General features: G+C 43.8%; 2 protein-coding genes across 6 annotated transcripts in view; both read left to right on the top strand.

Moving 5' to 3' along the window:
• Positions 1–633: 633 nt before the first annotated feature.
• On the top strand, positions 634–13,449 carry LOC123959893 (dynein axonemal heavy chain 10-like; the record flags this gene model as incomplete). The annotated part of the gene is made up of 41 exons (XM_046034222.1): positions 634–867; positions 1,084–1,202; positions 1,292–1,450; positions 1,596–1,731; positions 1,816–1,938; positions 2,010–2,141; positions 2,271–2,487; positions 2,708–2,827; positions 2,931–3,076; positions 3,158–3,310; positions 3,415–3,675; positions 3,767–3,939; positions 4,044–4,137; positions 4,335–4,502; positions 4,664–4,852; positions 5,138–5,309; positions 5,402–5,605; positions 5,687–5,767; positions 5,891–6,088; positions 6,220–6,381; positions 6,496–6,670; positions 6,900–7,081; positions 7,168–7,304; positions 7,394–7,611; positions 7,746–7,967; positions 8,136–8,283; positions 8,443–8,722; positions 8,820–9,049; positions 9,155–9,428; positions 9,540–9,644; positions 9,757–9,911; positions 9,999–10,153; positions 10,384–10,564; positions 11,221–11,316; positions 11,411–11,582; positions 11,675–11,806; positions 11,974–12,185; positions 12,300–12,467; positions 12,606–12,786; positions 12,859–13,004; positions 13,112–13,449. Coding segments are annotated over 41 exons (6,957 nt in total), but the record flags the coding sequence as incomplete, so codon positions are not given.
• A 1,934-nt stretch (positions 13,450–15,383) lies between these two features.
• The window catches only part of emid1 (EMI domain containing 1), a 51,898-nt gene continuing 44,043 nt past the window's right edge, over positions 15,384–23,238 (top strand). For 3 of the 5 annotated variants that reach the window (XR_006822555.1, XM_046035489.1, XM_046035488.1), the window contains exons 1-2: positions 15,384–16,126; positions 22,409–22,522. Coding sequence is in view for 3 of the 5 variants with exons in the window: in XM_046035489.1 (XP_045891445.1) it covers positions 15,936–16,126; positions 22,409–22,522 (305 nt within the window). In the remaining 2 variants the exon portion in view is untranslated. The remainder of the gene's footprint in view (positions 16,127–22,408; positions 22,523–23,238) is intronic. The other 2 variants (XR_006822556.1, XM_046035490.1) reach the window with 2 other exon arrangements.

The following is a 23,238-nucleotide window of genomic DNA, read 5'->3' as shown; positions in this document are numbered from 1 at the left end:
ATATTGTGAAAAGGTTCAATATTGAAGACACCTGGTGCCACACTCTAATCAGCTAATTAACTCAAAACACCTGCAAAGGCCTTTAAATGGTCTCTCAGTCTAGTTCTGTAGGTTACACAATCATGGGGAAGACTGCTGACTTGACAGCTGTCCAAAAGACGACCATTGACACCTTGCACAGGGAGGGCAAGACACAAAAGGTCATTGCTAAAGAGGCTGGCTGTTCACAGAGCTCTGTGTCCAAGCACATTAATAGAGAGGCAAAGGTAAGGAAAAGATGTGGTAGAAAAAAAGTGTACAAGCAATAGGGATAACCGCACCCTGGAGAGGATTGTGAAGCAAAACCCATTCAAAAATGTGGGGGAGATTCACAAAGAGTGGACTGCAGCTGGAGTCAGTGCTTCAAGAACCACCACGCACAGACGTATGCAAGACATGGGTTTCAGCTGTCGCATTCTTTGTGTCAAGCCACTCTTGAACAAGACACAGCATCAGAAGCGTCTCGCCTGGGCTAAAGACAAAAAGGACTGGACAGCTGCTGAGTGGTCCAAAGTTATGTTCTCTGATGAAAGTAAATTTATCATAGAAAATATTTTCCACTTTAATTCTTGTTTTTGAAAGATTTTGTAATGCCTTGTGGTCTCCTTTTGTTATTTCCGTCTTTCCTCCCCACAGGATGTGGTGTTGATGCGCGCTCTCAGGGACATGAACCTGCCAAAGTTTGTGTTTGAGGACTTGCCTCTGTTCCTCGGGCTGATCTCAGACCTGTTCCCTGGGCTGGACTGCCCTCGTGTCCGCTATCCCAACTTCAATGATGCTGTGGAACAAACCCTGCGGGAGAACAGCTGTGTCATACTGTCTAACCAGGTGTCTCATCTGTATCTCAGGTTTTCCTACACAACAGACAGATAGATAGATAGACTATGTCTGTGCAAGTGAGTGTAGAATGATGTGCATTGTGATTCAAGATAAATAGGTCTCCTCTCCTGTACTGTGTTGGGTTTCGTTGGCAAAGATTTAGTTTCAGCATGTGAGTGTTTAGATGATGACACACCCTGTTCTTTATGCTTTCTGTGGTTTCAGGTGGATAAAGTGGTGCAGATGTATGAGACGATGATGACCAGACACACTACTATGGTGGTGGGCCCAACAGGTGGAGGGAAATCGGTTGTAATCAACACATTATGTCAAGCTCAGACCAAGTCAGTGTCAGTTTACATCACCTAGTTTTACACTTCTCTCCTCATCATTTGTGCACATAATAGTAACCTTTATTTCATGTCATAATTAGATTGGGATTACAAACCAAGATATATCCTCTGAACCCTAAAGCCATGAGTGTGATTGAACTTTATGGTATTCTGGACCCTGACACTCGAGACTGGACTGATGGGATCTTATCCAACATCTTCCGTGACATCAACAAGCCTACTGACAAAAAAGAGCGGAGGTAATAAAAAAACAAACCTTACAGGTGGCATTTAATCAGTGAGTTGATCAAGATGTGCAATATGTCAGTGATGTTATTCATTCATACAGTACATTGCAAAGAATTTCTGTGGAATATTACAAAAGACATGAACATTGACTCACAGGTACATCCTGTTCGATGGGGATGTGGATGCTCTTTGGGTCGAGAATATGAACTCGGTGATGGGTGACCACAAGCTCCTCACTCTAGCCAACGGAGAACGGATTCATTTACAGAGTCACTGTGCCATGCTGTTTGAGGTTTGTCTAAATTTTCAATATTGCTGTCAGCTGTTCTGCAAAGCAACTTTGAGAGAATAATGTAGGGAAATTTCACCGTCACAGGTTGGAGATCTGCAGTATGCTTCCCCCGCTACTGTTTCCCGCTGTGGGATGGTTTTTGTTGATCCCAAAAACCTGCGATACACCCCATACTGGCAGAGATGGGTGAACAACAGATCTGGCGGGGTATGAGAAAAACACATATACACTGTATATAATAATTGTACTTGCTTATAAATGATAATGGTTTTTTTTAGGAACAAGACGTGCTCAACAAACTGTTCGAGAAGTATGTGCACAGCTCTATTGACATGATTGTGGATGGAATCGTTGATGGGAAACAGGGCCCAAAACTGAAGACTGTTGTCCCTCAGACAGATCTGAACATGGTGGGTTAATCTCTTATGATCCATCCATCCATCATACTCCAGTACTGGTATTGTTGTATTTATTTTATTAGGATAGTCCCATGTTTAGACTACTTGGGTGAACTGTGCATGTGTTGGCTGTGTGTTCAGGTGACTCAGCTGTGTTTGACACTGGATGCGCTGCTTGAGATTGAGACTAGTAGAGCTGAAGTCCTGGAGTGTTACTTCCTGGAAGCTCTGTACTGCTCACTAGGGGCCACATTGCTGGAGAGCGGCAGGACCAAGTTTGATGAGTTCATCAAAAGGCTTTCCTGCTTAACCTCAGTGAATGATGAGAACATGCTGGCTGGACCTGGTGAGATCCCAGGTAAAAAAACAGATAGATAGAAATGAGCATTTGCTATCAAGATTAGAATACCCTTTTAGGTGACTTTTAATATTGGTTAGTGGAGAATTTGTTTGGGAGGTATGGCTATATATAATATGAGATTATAGTTTTACTTTTACACTTTGCTGCTACTGCTATACTCTAATTCTGAACATGCATACGTGCAAGTCTTACTATTGATAAGAAAATGTCCATACAGGATACCTCCCGACTCTCTATGATTTCCATTTTGATGGAACACAGGAGAGGTGGGTTCCCTGGAGTTCCCTGGTCACCAGATACATCCACAACCCTGAAATGAAGTTTGCTGATATTCTAGGTAATGGTCAATTTGGTGAGCTATGATGCAAGGACAGAAGTGTCCTGCATACATACATATGGATTTAAACATTTTGGCCCTCCCAAACTTTACTTTACTTTAGTGCCAACTATCGACACCACGAGAGCCAGCTGGATCCTGGAACAGATGGTGAAGATAAAGAGGCCAGTGCTTCTGGTGGGAGAGTCTGGCACCTCCAAGACCGCTACCATTCTGAACGTCCTGAAGAACTTGAATGCAGATACAACTGTGAGTTTATCATCTTACCATGCATGTGCACATTTGTCACTTGAGTTTGAATACTTTAAAATTCTTCCCTTTTGTTTCTAGATTACTCTGATCATCAACTTCTCATCCAGAACAACGTCAATGGACCTACAGAGAAACTTAGAAGCCAAGGTAGAGAAAAGGACCAAAGAGATCTATGGGCCTACAGTGGGGAAGAGACTGCTTGTCTTTATGGATGACATGAATATGCCAAAGGTACCGGCTCCGAGCTCTCAACCAAGTTTCTTATCGCCTTTACTGTGGTGAGTGACAACGCTTGTATTTTTGACAATATTGTAATATACTGTATGCTCGCCCAGGTGGATAATTACGGCACACAACAGCCTATCGCACTTCTGAAGCTGTTGTTGGACCGGGGAGGCATATATGACAGAGGGAAGGAGCTTAACTGCAAAATTCTCAAGGACCTTGGCTTTATTGCTGCCATGGGAAAGGCAGGAGGTGGGAGGAACGAGGTGGATCCCCGCTTTATCTCGCTCTTCAGTGTTTTCAGCATCCCCTTCCCTGCAGTGGAGTCCCTCCACCTTATCTACGCTTCTATTATCAAAGGCCACTGCAGAGTGAGTATTTCTTTTCCACATACATCAATACACACCAGAATTTCAGTCATCAATATTACTCAGATTTGTTAAACCTGATCAAATCTTTTAGCCATTTGAGGACGCCATACAGAAAGTTTGTGATAAGGTCACCTTCTGCACTCTGGAACTGTACAACAACATCATCAAAGATCTTCCACCCACTCCCTCCAAGTTCCACTACATCTTCAACCTGAGGGACCTGTCAAGAGTCTACAATGGACTGACCATCACCAAACCTGATGGGTCTGATCAAGCACAGACACTCTATTAGCAGATTAACAGAGATGGTGCAGTTACAGGTCTGTGTTTCTAAATGTCTTTTCTTCACCTAATTTCTCTCACAACAGGTTTTTGACTGTCACCCAATTTGTGCGTGTCTGGAGAAATGAATGCCTGAGAATCTTCCATGACAGACTCATTGATGAAACTGACAAAGCCTTGGTAATTGTTATTAATAATAGCAGTGGATATTTATGCTGTAGATTCTCTTTTGTATTGACTGGAGGGACAAATACAATATGTGTAATTGTTTCTCAAGCTGTAACTACAAATGTAGGCTCAAAATCTACTGCATACTAAATAGTTTTGAGTGTTTTTCAATTTTCAAATGTTCCCAATGTGGGGCTTTTTGCCACCAGGTCCAAGGCCACATAAAGAACCTGATTGAAGAGCATTTCAAGTCTGACATGGAAGCAGTCATGAGGGACCCAATTCTTTTTGGAGACTACAGGACAGCCCTCAGTGACACTGAACCAAGGGTCTACGAGGACATACAGGACTACGATGCTTCAAAAGCTCTCTTTCAGGTAATGTCAAGTTATTAACTGTATTATTAACTGTTCCTGTTGCCTCAATCTAATGTTCTTTTTGGAATGTAATAGTAAAATAAATGTGACAATAGTCAGTTATTTTCTGTCATCCTGTCTTTAAATATACTGAAAGTCCACTGAGTTTTTGCATTCTGCAGGAAATTCTTGAGGAATACAATGAGAACAAGTCGAGGATGAACTTAGTACTGTTTGATGACGCTGTGGAACATCTGACCCGTGTGCACCGCATCGTCCGCATTGATCGTGGCCACGCACTACTCGTCGGTGTGGGGGGCTCTGGCAAGCAGTCCCTCACCAAGCTCGCTGCCTTCACTGCCGGCTGTGAGGTTGTAAAACACAAGAACCATGAAAAGTGTTACAATTACAATTAAACTTTTGGTGTGTAGTGGTGAACAAGAAGATTTGGAATATAGTGACTCTGTCTTCCAATGTTGAAATAGCAGTCTAAAGGGAAAATTAGGGTTTGAGAGGTTAAGCAGCATTAAACTACACCTTCATAGTGATTATTAAAGTGTTTTTTCACTCTTATTTCTATGTTATCAAACATCTCATGTGAAGAGATATTTGCAAAGAAATCTCCAGCATCTAGTAATGGAATCTTCTTTTCCCAGATGTTTGAGATAACACTAAGCAGAGGATACAGTGAGTCAAACCTCCGTGACGACCTGAAAACACTGTACTTGAAGCTTGGCATTGAAAATAAGAAGACAGTGTTCCTCTTTTCTGATGCACATGTTGTTGAGGACGGCTTCTTGGAACTCATTAACAACATGCTCACCTCAGGTTGGATATCACTCTATACCCCAGGCTCATCCTACATTTATCTTTCTTAAAAGCTACAGCTGTAGCCCTCTGATCATGCTTTGTCTTTATAGGCATTGTGCCTACATTGTTCCCTGATGATGAGAGGGAGTCACTTCTCAACCAGCTTCGTGATGAGGCTCTTAAGATGGGAGCAGGTCCTTCCAAAGAGAGTGTGTGGCAGTACTTTGTCAACAAGTGCGCCGACAATCTACATGTTGTTTTAGGCATGTCTCCAGTGGGCGACACCTTGAGAACACGCTGCAGGAACTTCCCAGGTGAAAAACGATGTCAGACTTCACTTGATTTGAATATAATTTCTGATTTTATTTAACCAACTGTGTGTGCTTCTGTCTCAGGACTGATGAACAACACTGTGATAGACTGGTTCCTGCCGTGGCCTCCACAGGCGTTACTTGCAGTGGCTCAGTCTTTTCTCGGTGTGTAATTACACACATTTGTATCTTTTTTGCTTTGTTTTTGTTGTGGAAAAGTTTTTTTCTTTACTTTGTTTAGCTGCGATGAGACCTACAACTGAAAATTCTATATTATATATTTTACAGGTGAAAGTCCAATGATTCCTGTGGCACACTCTGCAGCAGTGATAGCTCATGTATGCATGGTCCATAGCTCTGTGGGTGACTACAGCAAGCTCTTCCAGCAGAAACTCAGGCGTTGTAACTTTGTTACTCCAAAGAACTACTTGGACTTCATTAGCACCTACTCTAACCTCTTGGAGGAAAAGGACCAATCTATCCTGGGTGAGAAGATGGAACATGTTAATTAATTCAGTGCCTCTGTGGGAAGGGTTACACTGGTGCCACGTGTGCATTAATACGTTTGTGATGATGTGAGAGACTGTGTTTTGTTAACTTGTTCTCTCCTCTTCCAGCTCAGTGCAAGCGTCTAGAGGGAGGTTTGGATAAACTGAAGGAGGCCAGTGAGCAGCTGGCTGAGCTGAATGTCAAGCTAGCAGAGCAGAAGGTGGTCCTCGCTGAAAAGTCCACAGCTTGTGAGGCCCTGCTGGATGAGATCACCACAAACACCACTGTAGGTCAGTGAGTACCCGCATCTCTTACGCCAGAGTTATAATAAACACAGTGTACTGTAGGCTTCCGAAACTAAACACAGCTGTTACAAACCACTTATCAATAACTTTTCCTTCTAGCTGAGGAGAAGAAGACTCTGGCAGAAGACAAAGCCAAAGAGATTGAAGAGCAGAACAAAGTGATAGCTGTTGAGAAGAAAGAGGCTGAAAGCTCCCTGGCTGAGGCTCTGCCGGCATTAGAGGCAGCCCGCAACGCCCTGCAAGACCTGGACAAATCTGATGTCACAGAGATCCGGTAAACTCTCCTCCTTACTCAGAGTGTCTTTTTCATTCTGTTGCTGAAAAACCTAACAATGATGGTCAGACTGATCAGGTTCAAGGAATAAACACGCATACTAAACTTCTGTAAAAGAAAACTGATGATATGCAAAACCAGGACTTAATATACCAAAAAGCAAACTTATGCTCTCTGTTAATCTGTTCACATCCCTCTATCTGCCTTGTCCTGCTGGTCCATTATGTAGATCCTTTGCCAAGCCACCCAAACAGGTGCAGGTGGTTTGTGAGTGCATCCTGGTGATGCGTGGCGTCAAGGAGATCAGTTGGCAGTCAGCCAAGGGGATGATGTCAGAGGCTAACTTCCTGCGCTCGCTGATGGAGATGGACTGTGATTCCATAAATAACAACCAGGTCAGGACTGTCAAAGGTAAGTCAGCTTCATGATCAATGGAAACCTAAAATGCGTTTGGCAAGTATGCCACAGTTGTTTTTTTGCAATTGCCCCACTGCTAGGCTTCCTAAAGAACCTCCACACGACCTTTGAGGAGATGCAAGCCATCAGTAAGGCTGGCTCGGGAATGCTCAAGTTTGTTGAGGCTATCATGGGTTACTGTGATGTTGCCAGGGAGATAAAACCCAAAAGAGAGAAGGTAATGTATGGTTCGTAAGTGCACATTACATCAAGCTCTGTAAGAAGGAACACAGATTAAACAGCTAAACTGTTTTATATTTTTTTAAGTTGGCACGCCTAGAGAAGAACTTCTTTCACAGTAAGCGGGAGCTGGAGCGGATTCAGAGCGAACTTACCAAAATCCAGAAAGAGTTGAAGGCTCTTGGAGAAAAGTACCACGCCGCTATCGGGGAGAAACAGCTGCTACAAGAGGAGGCTGAGCTCATGGAGAGGAGGCTGATAGCTGCTGACAAACTAATTTCTGGCCTGAGCTCCGAGAATGAACGGTGCGGCTATAAAAGACCCACCACTGGGGGGCACAGTACCTGCGCCTAACCAACCCTGCTCAGAGTTGCTTATTTGTTTATTTTGTTATATTTGTCACCCCTTTTCCTGTCTTTCTTCAACTCTTCCCACTCAGGTGGACACAAGATTTGGAGGAGTTGAAGCAGCGTCGCGTGCGTCTCCTGGGTGACTGTCTGATCTCTGCTGCTTTCCTGAGCTACGAAGGGGCCTTCAGCTGGGACTTCAGGAATGAAATGGTATACCAAATATGGGTTAAAGATGTGCAGGAGAGAGGCATCCCCTTAAGCCAGCCTTTCAAATTGGAAAACCTTCTGACTGATGAGGTAGAAATCAGCAGGTGAGAAGAAACTGATATACAATATGAATTTGTCCTATCAAATGATAGGAATTACTTGTTGTAGTAGCAGGACGGCTGCTTGTTGCAAATATATGGATCTGTCTTTATTTCAATGGCTCTTAACACTGACTATAGGGCTAATAAATAATAATAAACCTTGTGTGACAGATGGGGCTCAGAGGGCTTGCCTCCAGATGAGCTGTCAGTGCAGAATGGAATCCTCACAACCAGAGGGAGTCGATTTCCCATGTGTATTGACCCTCAACAACAAGCCCTCAACTGGATTAAAAAGAAGGAAGAAAACAATAACCTCAAGGTACAAAAAAGCTCATACATGTGTACCTTTTGTGTCTTTACTGCTTACAAGTCCCAGACTGACTGCAATAGTTCCCCACTGCTTACAGCCCCGAGTCAGCACTTTGGAAAGAGTCACTACGTGCGGTCCTGACAGTGTGATCATCCATTTTCCCCCCAGATCTCATCTTTTAATGACCCAGACTTCCTGAAGCAGCTAGAGATGGCCATCAAATATGGATTCCCATGCCTTTTCCAAGATGTGGATGAGTACATCGACCCAGTGATTGACAATGTCCTAGAGAAGAATGTAAAAGGAGCAGAGGGCAGACAGGTCATCGTGCTGGGTGACAAGGAAGTTGACTATGATCCCAACTTTAAACTTTACCTGAACACCAAACTGGCTAACCCTAAATATTCCCCATCAGTGTTTGGAAAAGCCATGGTCATTAACTATACTGGTAAAATCCCTAGTTTTTGTGTGTAACATTTGAACAGCATATACTAAATGCTTTGCCTTTCTATTTCTGATCATTTATTGTAACTGTGTTTGCGTAGTGACCCTTAAGGGTTTGGAGGACCAGTTGCTGAGTGTTATCATGGGCTTTGAGAAGAAGGAGCTGGAGGAGCAGCGTGAGACTTTGATCCAAGAGACAAGCAACAATAAGAAACTGCTGAAGAACCTCGGGGACTCCCTGCTCAGAGAGCTGGCCACGTCTACAGGCAACATGTTGGATAACACAGAGCTGGTTCACACATTAGAGGAGACAAAGTCAAAAGCCAGTGAGGTCAGTTCAGCTACAGCAAACATTAGTGAAACTCATGGAACAATATAAATTTCACCAAAGTTATTAATCCCAGTTTTTTCTGTTGTTTGATGTTGTGATAATCAGGTATTTCAGAAACTAAAGTTGGCTCAGAAGACATCCGTTGACATTGATAAACTCAGAGACGGCTACCGACCTGCTGCCAAGCGCGGTGCAATCCTGTTCTTTGTACTGACAGAAATGGCTCTGGTGAACAGCATGTACCAGTACTCTCTAGCCTCCTACCTGGAGGTGTTTGACTTTTCACTGCGCAAATCTCTGCCTGACTCTGTCCTGCTCCAAAGACTGAAGAACATCATGAACACTCTGACATACAGTGTTTATAACTATGGCTGCACAGGTATGATATTAAAGACTGAATAATGACATAGATTGAAAAATGTGCATTTCTTTAGATAAAGCACAGTACTCATGATTACTTTGTAGATGTTAAACTGTCTGTTTTCCTTAGGTCTGTTTGAGAGACACAAGCTACTCTTTTCCTTTAACATGACCATCAAGATTGAGCAGGCAGAAGGGAGGGTGCCTCAGGAGGAGTTGGAGTTCTTTATCAAGGGTGAGAAATCCAAGAGAAGTTTAACTCTAAAATATTTAGGTAGATTACAGTGATCACAAACATCTGTATGCACACAATGTACAAAGTAAATTTTCTTATTTTTCCACTAAAGGTAATCTATCCCTGGAAAAGAGCACTCGCAAAAAGCCTTGTGACTGGCTTCCAGACCAGGGCTGGGAGGACATAGTGAAACTCGCAGAGCTCTTGCCTGAGCAGTTTGGCTCTCTGCCTGATGATGTGGAGAAAAATTCCACTGAATGGAAGTCTGTAAGTGACTGACCACAGTGACAAGAATCACCATAGGCATTTCACTGAATCGGTTGAGAGTCTAACCCTCGTTCTATTTCTCCTCAGTGGTATGACTTAGATGGCCCAGAACAGGCTCCATTCGCCATGAAATATGAAGAGAACCTGTCAGCCTTTCAGAAGCTGCTGTTGCTGCGCTGCTTCCGTGTTGATAGGGTCTACAGAGCTGTGACAGACTATGTCACTGTCACCATGGGCGAGAAGTGAGACTTTTTCTATTAATTTTTCTGTTCTATTAATAATGCAGTTAAAGATATATACACAATATGTATATACTGTCACTGTGATACAGTATACTTTATATACAGTTAATGTATATACACCACTGTGGTGCAGGTTAAATTGACAGAGACAAAGTTTACAGATGATATAACTATTTAAACAGAGAGAAATCAGGCCCTGAGTTTCCACTTGTTGTTGTATTTCTGCTCAGATATGTTCAGCCCCCTGTGATCAGCTTTGATGCAGTTTATGAGCAGAGCACACCTTCCTCCCCCATTGTCTTCATCCTGAGTCCTGGCTCTGACCCAGGCAGTGATCTCAAGAAACTAGCAGAAAGGTCAGGCTTTGGAGGCAAGTTGAAGTTCCTCGCTATGGGCCAAGGCCAAGAAAAGGTACTGAAGACTTCTTAAGTCTGGTCAAGTGAATTGAGTGTAAGGATCACTAAGTAGTCACACTAAGTAAAAATAAAAAGTTAAGAAGTTGAGAGTAATTGCAGTTGCTGGAGAGGGCTGTGTCCCGTGGTCAGTGGTTGATGCTACAGAACTGCCACCTGCTGGTAAAGTGGCTACAGGAACTGGAGAAGTCCTTAGAGAGGATCACCAAGCCCAACCCCAACTTCCGTTTGTGGAAGTTGGGGTTGGTCACCACTAACCTCATTAAGGATTTCCCCATTGGTATCCTGCAAAAGTCTCTAAAGGTGAAACACATTTTCTCTACCTTCAGCAGTTTGGATTTTTGTAGATGGGAGGGCTAAGTTTCTAAAATCACGCAAGGAATTCCTCAAATACATGTTGTATTTTATGCTTTTATTCTGTATGTTGGCAGTATGACATTGTAGCATTTCAAGCACAGCAAGGTGATACTTTTTAAAAATTGTACACACCAGTGGGGGATAACCACATTCAATGAGCATGGAAGTAACAGTCACATACTCCCAATACATATCAGAATGTTTTTTGAAGCTAGTGAAAAATCTCAAACAAGGGTGGTTTAATGACAGTTATATTTCACTTTTTAGTGGTTTAAACTATGTAACTGTGCTCAACAGGTGTGTATGGAGATTCTGAACACCTACCTGACCAAAGCTCACAACCAAGGAGACAGCAATCTTCCCTGGGGAAGTCTTAAATACCTTATTGGGGAGGTTAGGCTGAACTCATTATGTTTAAATAAATTGTATATTCATTATGTTTCTAGCTTATGCTGCAAGTTTCGCTTGTCCGTATAATGTTTTCTAGGTGATGTATGGTGGGCGAGCCATAGATAGCTTTGACCGTAGGATCCTGACTGTCTACATGGATGAATACCTTGGAGACTTCCTCTTCTACAACTTCAGGTGCTTCCACTTCTTCTGCAACAAGGACGTAGATTACAAGATCCCTCCAAATGGCCCAAAGAATGTATATGTTGGTCAGTTGTGTTTTTCATTATGTCAAGTTGCCTTATTTTAAAAAAAGAGAAGTAAATGTTCTTTCATCACTCACAGCTATACTCTGTTACAGATGAGATTGAGACACTGCCACTGGCAAACACATCAGAGGTAACGGGTCTTCATTCCAACGCAGAGATAGGATACTACACGCAGGCAGCTAAAGACATGTGGCGTCACCTAATAGACCTGCAGCCTCAGACCGGTAGGATTTACTTTTCATCTCTCTTGCCTCTCTGAGAGCAGAAGAGCATCCCCAGAAATAATATATACTATTTTTCAAATGGAGAAGCTGTTCCATACTGTTAAAGGGTGTTTGCCTTTCACTCTTTTCCACCATGCTGAGAAGTTCCACACTCTCTTATGCCTCAGGTGAATCTGGTGGAAGCATCAGTAGGGATGAGTACATCAGCCAGGTGGCCCAGGACATTCAGAACAAGCTGCCCAAGTTATTCGACATGGACGTGATCCGTAAAAAGTTTGGCCCAGACGTTTCCCCAACCTCAGTGGTGCTGCTTCAAGAACTGGAGCGCTTCAACAAACTAGTAGTCCGCATACAGCGCTCTCTGGCTGAGCTGCAGAGGGTGAGAAGGAGGGGCGGGGGACAACAAGATATGGGGGGGGGTTAATACAGACAGGTGTCGCATCTTTGTGCTTCTCAGGGTTAGACTTGTTCTGATTCTCCTTGTGTCCCCCAGGCCTTGGCTGGTGAAGTGGGAATGAGCAGTGAGCTGGATGAGGTCGCTCGGGCCCTTTTTAATGGTCACATCCCTGCCATTTGGAAGAAGTTAGCACCTGACACCTTGAAATCCCTCGGCAACTGGATGAGCCACTTCCAGAGGCGTTATGAACAGTATAATTGCTGGGTGAGGATGGACACACACTACCACAGATAACCTCTTATAAGTAGCCGTCTGCATTATTCTGCCATTACAAGACAGTCAACACACAAGTTATGAATACATTTTTATGTCTGATGTGTCTGTGTATGTTGTTTCCACCAGGTGGATGTGGGAGAGCCAAAGGTTATGTGGCTATCAGGACTCCATATCCCAGAGTCCTACCTGACTGCCCTGGTCCAGGCCGCATGCAGGAAAAATGGCTGGCCTCTGGATCTATCCACACTGTACACCGAGGTGACCCAGTACCGCAGTGAGGATGAAGTCAGTGACAGACCTGGACAGGGTAATGAAATGACTCTCACCATTTGCACGATTAGCGATGAGTTATAAAGACTAATAGTCTTTTTCCGTACAGGCTGCTTTGTGTCTGGCCTGTACCTGGAGGGAGCAGACTGGGATATGGAGAAGGGCTGTCTAGTGAGGAGTAAACCAAAAGCTCTGGTTGTTGAACTGCCAATTCTCAAAGTCATCCCTGTAGAGACACGCCGCCTCAGGCTACAGGTGCGAACCACAAGCGCTACAAGCCTCCATACAATACTTTAGTTCACTATTTTGATGGCTTTTCCTGTTGTCCTGATGTGTGAATTTCCGTGTGCTTTTTACCACAGAATACGCTGCGGACACCGGTGTACACCACGTCCTTGCGGCGGAATGCAATGGGTGTGGGACTGGTGTTTGAGGCAGACCTGTTCACCACCATGCACATCTCCCACTGGGTGCTCCAGGGAGTCTGTTTATGTCTCAATGCTGACTAAAGACAGCCCTCAGCCGCACTGAGCTAGTTTGCTTTCACACAGTCTATTTTGGCATATTAATTAATAACAATGTCTCATGTTTGATAGCTCTTTGATTACAGGATAAACAAATACATTTTTATTAAAGATTGTACATGGTTTATGAAATAAACTGATAGACACATAAGAAAACTAGGGTATTTTTGACTCAATATCTACTTCATAGCTTTCTTTATTTTCTCACTAGGTGGCAGCACACAACTGTACTGAGCTCCTCACTGTGGGCAGTAGCTCCAGGGATTAAGTCCCAGTATGTTACAGTGAGTCAGGATCTTTCAGTGTCAGTCTGCTGTTTATTAATGAATACATGTTTGCAGTTGTTGTTTCTCTTTCAATAAAACATTTCAGAATTCTGTCCATTCTCAAAAAGGACAGTGGATGCTCAGTATTTCTGCTGAGGTTGTAAAAGGGAACGTAAGCTGCTGCATACAGTGGAAAATGTACCACTGACCAAAAGCTGCTAAAGTTTTCCACTTTACCCAAGTAGCTTTTCAGCTGTTCCCTGCGGTATAGGCAGGTAGCACTGTGTGCTGTATTGTAACATTTAAGGAACAGATCTAGTGCAGCGTTGAGTAATAGAGGCTGCTGAGGTCAGCATGCCCAAGTAGGTGAAGTTTACTCTAAAAATCAGACCACACCGGAGCACCTGGCAGCTGGTGTGGCAGTGACGTCACAGAAACACAGAAATAAAAACAGCAACAGTTTTGAGCCATACAGTAACACATGCAACATCCATCATGTAGCTACATGAAAATATGTTAACATTTACTAAGTCTTAAGTCCTGTAAAAGCCCAAGATCACTGCCATGCTTCTCATTACTGAATTGTGTATCTTAAAAGGGCCCCCTCTGAATGGCAAATGGTAAAGAACCGGCCCCTTTTCAGCTCTATCTGGTATGACTATCGCAAAGAGTGAAGATCAGGACACGTGTGTGTTTCCCTGTTGAAAGAATGGTGTGTCTAATGAACCTACACTTCATGTGAGTGAGCAGATCTTCAGTGAATGCACCTACACAGACAATGATGCAGGTACTTCTGCTTGTCTAGTATTAGGGGGAGGAAATGATGCAAGCAGGAGAGTAACAAAAAATTATTTTAAAATCATCTCAGTGGAGCCTAACTCCAGTCACCCTCCTCAAAGGTCAAAATGATTTTCAGCTGCTTGTGACTGAAGGGATTTACATTAACCCCAAACACCATGGAGTGGCCTGGTAAAATACCATGGGTGCCCTGAAACAAAAGACTGACACATCATTTTCCAGATCTCCCCGCCCCCCCCAAGTTTCCGTTGTTGTGATTGGGAGCAGGTGGGGTATGTGGGCTCAGTCCTATTAAAGGGCAGTCAGTTTCTCCCTTTTGTATAGGGGGTGATTAGTGCCAGTCTGAATGCCCTTCTGTGAGTGTCAAAGTGCGCCGTCTCTCATTACCTGAGAACGTCACCAAAACTACAGAGCACTAGCCAGTTGCATAAGTGCTCTTTGCAGTCTGCAGCATCTTTTGCAGCTGGTGAGAGATGCAGCTCAGCCCATGAGGTGTAGTCTCCCCAACCACAGATATACATCTTGGGCTCAAGTTTTTGGTTGCAGAGCCAGGAGTTTAGTTTGGACCAGGACCACAGCCCAGTGGTTACTGTATGCTTGCACTGTAAACCTACATATCCCACAATAATGGGACAAGGGAGGTTACAGTAATCTCATCTATGTGTTTTTGTCCTATGGTGGTCCTGTGCATTTATGTCCTATGTAACCATTTTGTCCTATGGTTACCATCATATAAGCATAGGACATATACTGTATATATACAGTATATAAGGTATATATATGTGTGTGTGTGGTAACAATCTAGTTAAAGTAACAACCTTACTTGGACTTTGGGCTTTTAAATATAGCCTAACTTTTCGAATCAAATAGTGCCAGAACTTTATCAGAATGAGTTTTATATTAAGTTGTGTTTCCCCCAAAACAATTACTCATCCCCGGCACAGCTCCAGTTATTTCAGAGGAACCTCGGCTCGTAGACGCAGCAGCCCATCATTCATTTAGCACAAGTACAGCGCGTAATGTGCCGTCGCCTTGAGCGCGCATTGTCCTCTGTGAGAGGTTGGAACGGGGCAGAGAGAAAAAAGACCTAGTCTGCTTTTAAAAGACCCGAGGAGACTATAAAAGTGGTTTCATGCCCGCTGCAGTAAAGGCTCGGCTCGAAATGTGCACAGACAGACGGAGGTAGGCAGAGCATATAGAGAAAGGAGGATAACACACTTAACAACACCCACCCGCCCACGCACACACATTCTGTTGAAGGTTTATTTTCAGATGTGGGCGCTCTGTCATAGGTAGAGACAAACGAGAAGCGTGAGTTCATGGGGCGGCATTCTTCTTTAGTTCACTTAGGATTTCAAGACAGACAAATACACGCCTGTCAGGCATCGTGTGTGTGTAGTCTACAGAGGTGCATGTTTGCTACTTTACTGAATAGGATGCGCGTATTCTCTAGCCGACCCGGTGCTGTTTGACACATCCACCCCCACCCTCCCTATTTCCCTCCCGCGAGGTCGGATTCACTACCCGGTCTGTTTTGTAACCGGGGGGAAGTTGGGCTCATTTAAAACTTTTCTGGCCGTGCTTTTGATGCCACGGAAATGGGACCGCGCCAACGGGAGAGCGTGTCCGCGCTTTGCAGAGAAAGTTTGCTTTGGACGGTGCTGATACTCTGGCTGACCGCGTTCGTTGACGGGACTTGGAAGACCGGACTTTACAAAAGCTACTCAGCCGGGACTCAGCTGAGCAGAGACCAGGCAGCAGCCTCTCACTCCTCAGTCTATCAGAAAAGGTAAGGAGGCAACCACTTCCTATTCATTTTATAGTATTAGGCTACAATACCTACACATGTCTGTGCACTGCGATTCCTCAAGTATGTCTTGTTATAGCCTATGCAGAGAGGCTACTAACCTTTTTCTTTACTCTACAGTCTACTTTTAAACCTTACAGCCACATGTTGTCACTGCATGACTCAGCTACTCCCATCTCCATCCATCTACCAGGTCCTATTGTCTTCCTGACAGTTGGTTTCCTTTTTCCTGTGCTGGCAGCACACACTGCTCTGTTGACTCCCATCCTCATTGTTGTCCCGCCTCACCCACCTTCTCTCTGTGTGGCTCCTGAGAGCAGCCCCACTGTCTCCGAGGAGTGTTGGGTGCTCTTTGTCCCTTGCAGCGGGACATGTAGGAGCAGCAGCAGCAGCAACGTCTGCTCCTTCTCTGCTGTCAGGGCACTCTTCAGACCATCGCCTTTAGTCCTCCGATCTGTCCACATGAAACCTGCTCCTGTGCTGTGGATCCCAGTGGCGAAGACTGGATGCATCTTGAATGAGTGTTATAGACAGGGAGTGGGGGAGATGTGATTTTTTTTGTCTGTAATAAAGTACACAGGATTGATAGCTTAAGAAAAGGTCACAGTAAAAAGCGGGATGAGATGGTCTCATGATTGAGTTGTTGACAAGGGCGTTTTTCTGATGAAGAGTCACTAGACTAAACACACAGGCAGGAGCGCTAACCAGCCCTGCTTCCCTCCTGGACAGAACCAGTGTTTAGCTCGGAGTCTAGCCAGTGCTTAATGATGAGAGGAGGACGTTTCCCATCTTACAAATATTTATGCTGTCAGATTGTGTGTGTGTGTGTGTGTGTGTGTGTGTGTGTGTGTGGGCTCAATGTGGCCCGGAGGCTGAAACTCCTTTCCCCTCTGATGAGGCCTTCTTCCTCTGGGTGTGTCCAGGTGGTCCTCTCCTTCGCTCCACTGGCTCACCTCTCCACTCAGCTCCCCTGTCGCTCATGGCCAGAGGTTTGTGGACATGTTTACCAAACACATGCAGCTGGGACTCGACCGCATCTGGGCTTGTTGTGGGAAGGGGAAAGGCGAGTTTACAGCCGGTCCACTGCTGTTTGTAAGCAGCAGTGGAGGAATGGCAGGATCAAAGCTCACAGACAGAGGAAGCTGCCGCTGGTGTGAGTCAGCCACCACGGGGAGGTCAGCGGGCTTTAGGTGACATGAGAGGAGCTGGAGGTCTCAGTCCACCTGCTGTCTGGCAGGCCTGATCTGTGAAAGCAGCAGTTTATGATGTGTCAAAAAAGGCAGACAGTGGCAGTGGGATTTCAGAGAGCAGAGGGATCTCTCATGGGCATTAGCAACTTGACATTCAATGACAGAAACTTGCCTTTGTGGTTCAGGAACTTAAAAGGAAGTAAATATTAATTTTAGACTGGGGAAGGATTCTGTCACAGGGAAACCTTCACTAAGAATGTCTTCCCGTTGCAGCTCCTGTCTTCACACAGTGATTAACCAAATCAAAGGGGATTAACAACTCTTGAGTAATTTCTTGACTGGTGTGGTCGCTCTGTGGAGGACCTGATAAAGTGTTCACTCACCCTTGTCGCTCATAACGACTATATGAGCTCAGTACACCGGGGGGTTACGGAGGTAGCTGCTTCTTTATTTCTTGTCTCGCCCACTTTTTTATCCTCCTTTGGAAGACTTGTCATGGTCTGACAGGCAGTCTGAACCCTGTGGCAGCCCCCACTCCTCACCCATCTTAACCATGTCCACGTTTTTCTTCAAGCATGGGAATGAAGATGACAGAGATCCCAGTAGGCTGAGCCCTGTGTGGCCTAAAGCAGAATGGCTTTCCATTTCACCATTAAAAGAATTTCAAGTAACGTATGTGCTCAAGGAACATTTTTTCATCGTTAGTAGGAAGCACTCAATATTTCCACAGCTCCATTAACATTCACCGGTGGCTGATACATTAATCAGGATTACTTTCAGGGAATGAGATTAGTCAAAAATGAATCTGCAGCCATTTGCTGCTTCTCTGTGATTTTATATCATTGTAAACTGAAAATCTTTGGTTTTTGGACTAGTGGCTGGATAAAATAAGACAATCTTAACACACATTAACATCTTGGATTCTTGGGAAATGGTGGTTTGCATTTTCACAATTTTTGATGTTTTATAGAATACATGATTCAACAAAGAAATAATCAAAAGATTAATTGATAATGAAAATAATTGTTAGTTGCAGCCATACATTTTTTTTAAGAAAGAACTTTTGTTTAAAACAAGACATTTGAAGATGTTGCCTTGGACTTTAGGAGATTGTGATAGCCATTTGTTGCCATATTTCACCATTTTATAACATTTTATAATTAATTTTACAACAATTAATTGATCAAGAAGTAATAAGCCCTGTATCAGTGCCCCAAGTACATACTGTACACTGCAGATGACCAGTCCATAACATCAGTGTCTCATTCATGTGCAGTGGAGCAGCTCAGCTCTCCATGGTGGTACATTTGTGACTTGTAATCGGGCTGTATGGAGCCATAGCTGTGATATAAGTGAATTCTTCAGTCTTTTTTTACCTTCAGCCTCAAACTCCTAAAGATGCACACAGCCGAGACAAACTCATAGCTCGCAGGTGTCCAGGCTTGAAAGCTCAAAACAGACAAAGACAAATGAGAGTTTTTCTCGTTCCTCCGAAGGCGCTGTGAAGAGGCACTTAGCCCAGACCTTCAAGGCCTCACTGTGGTGCTTTGATGATGTTCACCTTCCTCTGCACATGGAAAACACGTGACAGCTTTGAACCTGCTATATGATAGCCCTCCAACCCTAATATTCTGTTAACTTATCATTCAATAATCCAGTAATCAAATGCAAACTGAACTCTTGTCAGTTTTCTTTTCTGTAAGAGTTTGTTTCACTGTTCTCTTGTAGGCTTCACAGGTTCTGTCTGTTTTCCCCATGAAGCTGCAAATTATGACTCCAGGACTGGCATATCCCTCTCGCTTCATTAACGTCACTGTGATTGTACTCTCTATTTCTCTCTTTGTCATTTGTTATTGCACCACATTTATCTTATGCCTCTTCTATATCCCGTGGGACCAACAGTGCCATATAATTGCCTATCCTTCCACTTCCCTGTTCGCATCGGAAGCTCCCTCGTGTGACCCTTATGATAAAATTACCTTTGTCTCCTCTCCTCTGTCTGGCCCTTTGCCGCCTCTGTCTTTTGTCCTTTGTTCTCCCCAAGTATTTTTCCCACAGACAGAAATCTAGAGAAATTCCTTCAGATTTTTATCCATGCTGCATTTCAAACATATCTTTGAGTGTTCAGCTCTCCTCCTCCCACAGTACAGTGAATGGATGGGTGGATGGAGAGGTGGTTACTGAGACGCTTCTCACCAGAGTTTTCGCTTTATCAACCCTCTTGTCAGTTCGCACAGCTTAACTCCCAAATCCTACCTCCCCGCTCAGTCGGCTGCAGAAAGTGCGATCACGAAACATGCAGACTGAGCCATAAAGTACGAGGCGAAATGAGGGCACACACAGTAACTAATAAGTTCACGAGCTCTCTGTCAGATCAAGATTGTGAATTTAACTGTCGGCTGTGTGTGACTGTGAGAGATGGTTGATTCATTTAGCTCGGGCCCGGCGTTCAGAGTACTCCATGTGTGCTTAGAGACCTGATACTCACTGAGGGCCTGCTTGGTGCTTTTGCCAGTGAAACAGCATGATGCTGGTGGGTTTCACACTTCATAACACATGGGGCCTCCAGTAAGAGGAAGGTGTTGACTATGAAACATTTTAGAGTGAAAGACTGAGTGCACCGAGCACCTGTGTCCCTTTTTTATGAATAAAGCCAGAAAAAAATCAATGGACCATTGTATAGGAGTTCTCAGCAAAAACATGAGGAAGCTTATTTGCTGTAGGGCACGTAGGTAAGACTTAATCTTTAGTCTTTTACATACCAGAGGAGATAGAGATGTTACATGTACCCAGTTAATAAAATTATAGGCATCAAAGGATATCTCCAGTCTCTCTGCAGTGGAGGAAGTTTGTTTCTTGCTGCCTTGTTGTCATTATGTGTTGTGTGAATCAGTTTGAGCAAGTGTTGTAGGGAATGCAGGTACTGGTTTCAAGCCATCAAGAAAACTGTAAACTCTGTTATGCCAACGACGTTTGTGATTTCATTCACTGAAGCAGCAGCGGATGGCCTTTTCACTTCGGTTATTGCATGAGTGCAATGCAAAGAGGGTGGGGGGGGACCATAAAACCCACCCCCACTTCCCTCCTTGTACCCCCTGGTGACGGTCCTAGCTGTTCCCAGGTGAAACCTCCTCTCAGCCTGGGAAACTCAGATGTTTATCTGTTGGGTCTGGAGGATAAGTAGTAGGGAGGAGTTAGGGTTAGTATCCCCTTCCTTTACTCCCAGCTCTACCTGACCACAGCTCCTTCAATTTCTGAAATTTTCCACCCATGATTAGAGCAATTCTTTCTGGACAAGGGAAAGCAATCATGGGGTAATCATATAGATCCATGTTCATTTTTGTAGCCTCACGGCTGATGAATAATCTAAGCTACATGAAGGGTGGGCCCATACTTAAATAACGTGTGTGGTAGATGAATTCCCTGCCCGCTTCACTTGATAGTTTAGGATTAATTAAAACTGTGTCTTACTTTCACACAGTTCCTCTTACTTTTTCATAGTCCCTGGCATGTGTTCTCTCAAACTCTAGCATTTTACATGTGTGACTAAATCTGGCAATGTAACTTTTCTTTCAAAATACAGTAAAGAGTACTAAAATGATTATCATTATCGTATAGGCTACATGATTATTATATGAATGGAAAATATCAAGAGTAATCGTAGCTTCAGTAGCTGCATAGTTGTATCAAAAAGACACATCTCTGATTTGCTGCAGTAGTAGGTGCGCCTACTCGCCGGTTCAGGTCTGTGTGTGCGGCCACCACAACATGTGGGGATTATTAATGGGAGCTGGTTCCTGGTTCAGGGCTGCTTCGCATCCTCCGCCTTTGGCAGTTTCCTTTAGCGTAAACTGTCTCTCGCGCACACAAACATATGGTCCCACATATTGACAAACAGACGTGGTGGGATCACCCTCCCGCTCTTGCAAACACATTGGCAGCAGAACACACAAAGTGTAGTTTTGTGCGACGAGCTGCACAGTTTCCTTTGTGGTTTCTGCGTAGAGCCCCCTTTCCATACATCTAGTAATTGTAAAAACACAGGCCGTAGTAGTTGTTTTCTCTTGTTTCTCCTCCAGCTATAGCCGTATGAAGGTAATCTGGGTATGTGTACACTTCATTGTTAATAAAATAATAGTAACATATGGTAGCTTGAACAGCCTCAGTGTGTTTTCCATACATTAAATCCAAGGAATCAGCCTTCAGTGTTTCCTTGATTTGGTAGGTAGAGGGATGGGATGAAACTGGCCTCTTAAGCAAAACTGTTCCCATAAACTTTTCTCCTTTCCCCTGCAGGATTAAACCAAACCAATTACCTCAAATGAATCATCCTTTACACAATTTGGTGCTTTCAGTCTAATGGTGGCGCCAAGTGCTGTAACTGTAGCCTTTTACTTTGACAAAATATTTCGTTTTGCTTCTGGAGGCCTTAAGAAATAATTTGGGAGGTGAATGTAAGTGAGTACACTTGACTCTCACTGCTCTAAGTTATCATATCCTCCCTATCCCTATCTTAACCTCTGATCTTTACATAAACTTTTTTTTCCTGGTCCTGGTAAGGTCAGTATCTTAACAGCATCTGAGAATCCTGATAATGTCTTCCCGAAGCCTTTCTGGAAAGGGAGTGGACTCGTGACCGAGCATTAACCCGTTGAAAAACTCTAATCTCAGAATGGGACCCTGTTCTTTATTCTCTCCTGGGTGGGGGCTTTACCTCCTCTGAGAGCCGAACGCAAACGGATGTGTATTGAGAGAGTAGAGGCCGGAGTGTAAATACAGCCCACAATGCACTCCTGCAAATCTCGTGGCTGATTAAAACCGTGTAAACACCATAAAAGAAGTTTCAAAACAAAAGGGTGGGGGAAGGGAAGAAAGAATCTAAACCCGCGGGAAGACAACAGCGCATTGAATGTTGCTGCATGGCTAATTTCCTTTTGTGAGCATGCTTTAGTGTGAGTGCACATATTTGAAGGTGTTTCCTTGAATTATTTACTTTGAAAATGTGATTTTCTTTATCTAAAAATAGATGCTTTTAACACTGCATTTCTGACTCTCACTCTGTTTCTTCCTTCAGGAACTGGTGTCCTCATACGGTCACTAAGACAGTGACTTGCCAGGTGCAGAATGGGACAGTCCTCCAGCGGGTCTACCAGACGTGCCGCTGGCCGCAGGGATGTACAGGAGGCAGGTGAGAAGGCCGTTGTACCACAGAGATGGAAAATATCAACATCTGAATTTTGAGAGATCTGGAATTTCTGACGGCTACAATATATCCCACTTCACTTAAAGAAAACTTTAATCTTTAAAAAAACCCAAAAAACTACACATCTGTGAACAAACCATTTGCGAAATTGCACCTGAGCCACCATCACTGGTCTATCCAATTAAAATCCAAAGTTAACACTAATACAATCGATTCAGTTAATTTATAAGGAGCTATACAGTTTGTGAGTATCTGGTTTCTCTTGTTAATGGAGTGCTGACGTGGGTAGTCTGGCAGTTGTGGTAACCATGCTTGAACACTACGATGTTGGAATTACGACAGGTTTTCTCATTCTTCCCATTCGGCCGCCGGTGAGTGAATGCAGCATCATCAGTGATTCACGAGGAATTCTTTTGTAAGATGTACCAATTGCACCTAAAATCGTTCACAGTAGATCAAACACAGCTGCAACACATGTTGTGCTCTAAGTAAGCAACAACTCAAAATATTCATACACACCTGTTCCTGGAGGTATACAAAAGGCATTCTGGGAATACTGAAGATATAAAAAAATTAAAAGAGGTGGGTTCAGCAGATGCACCTAGAAATCAAATTACCAGTTATAAATAAATAATCAAAAATAAGCAGTTAAAAATAAGCAACTCACTGAATAACAAAGTAATGTCTCACACTTCATCTGA

The sequence above is a fragment of the Micropterus dolomieu genome, linkage group LG21, assembly GCF_021292245.1.
Source record: "Micropterus dolomieu isolate WLL.071019.BEF.003 ecotype Adirondacks linkage group LG21, ASM2129224v1, whole genome shotgun sequence".
In the NCBI taxonomy this organism is placed as follows: domain Eukaryota; kingdom Metazoa; phylum Chordata; class Actinopteri; order Centrarchiformes; family Centrarchidae; genus Micropterus; species Micropterus dolomieu.
The sequence above is the reverse complement of the archived record's forward strand: the minus strand, read 5'-3'. Positions and strand labels throughout refer to the sequence as shown.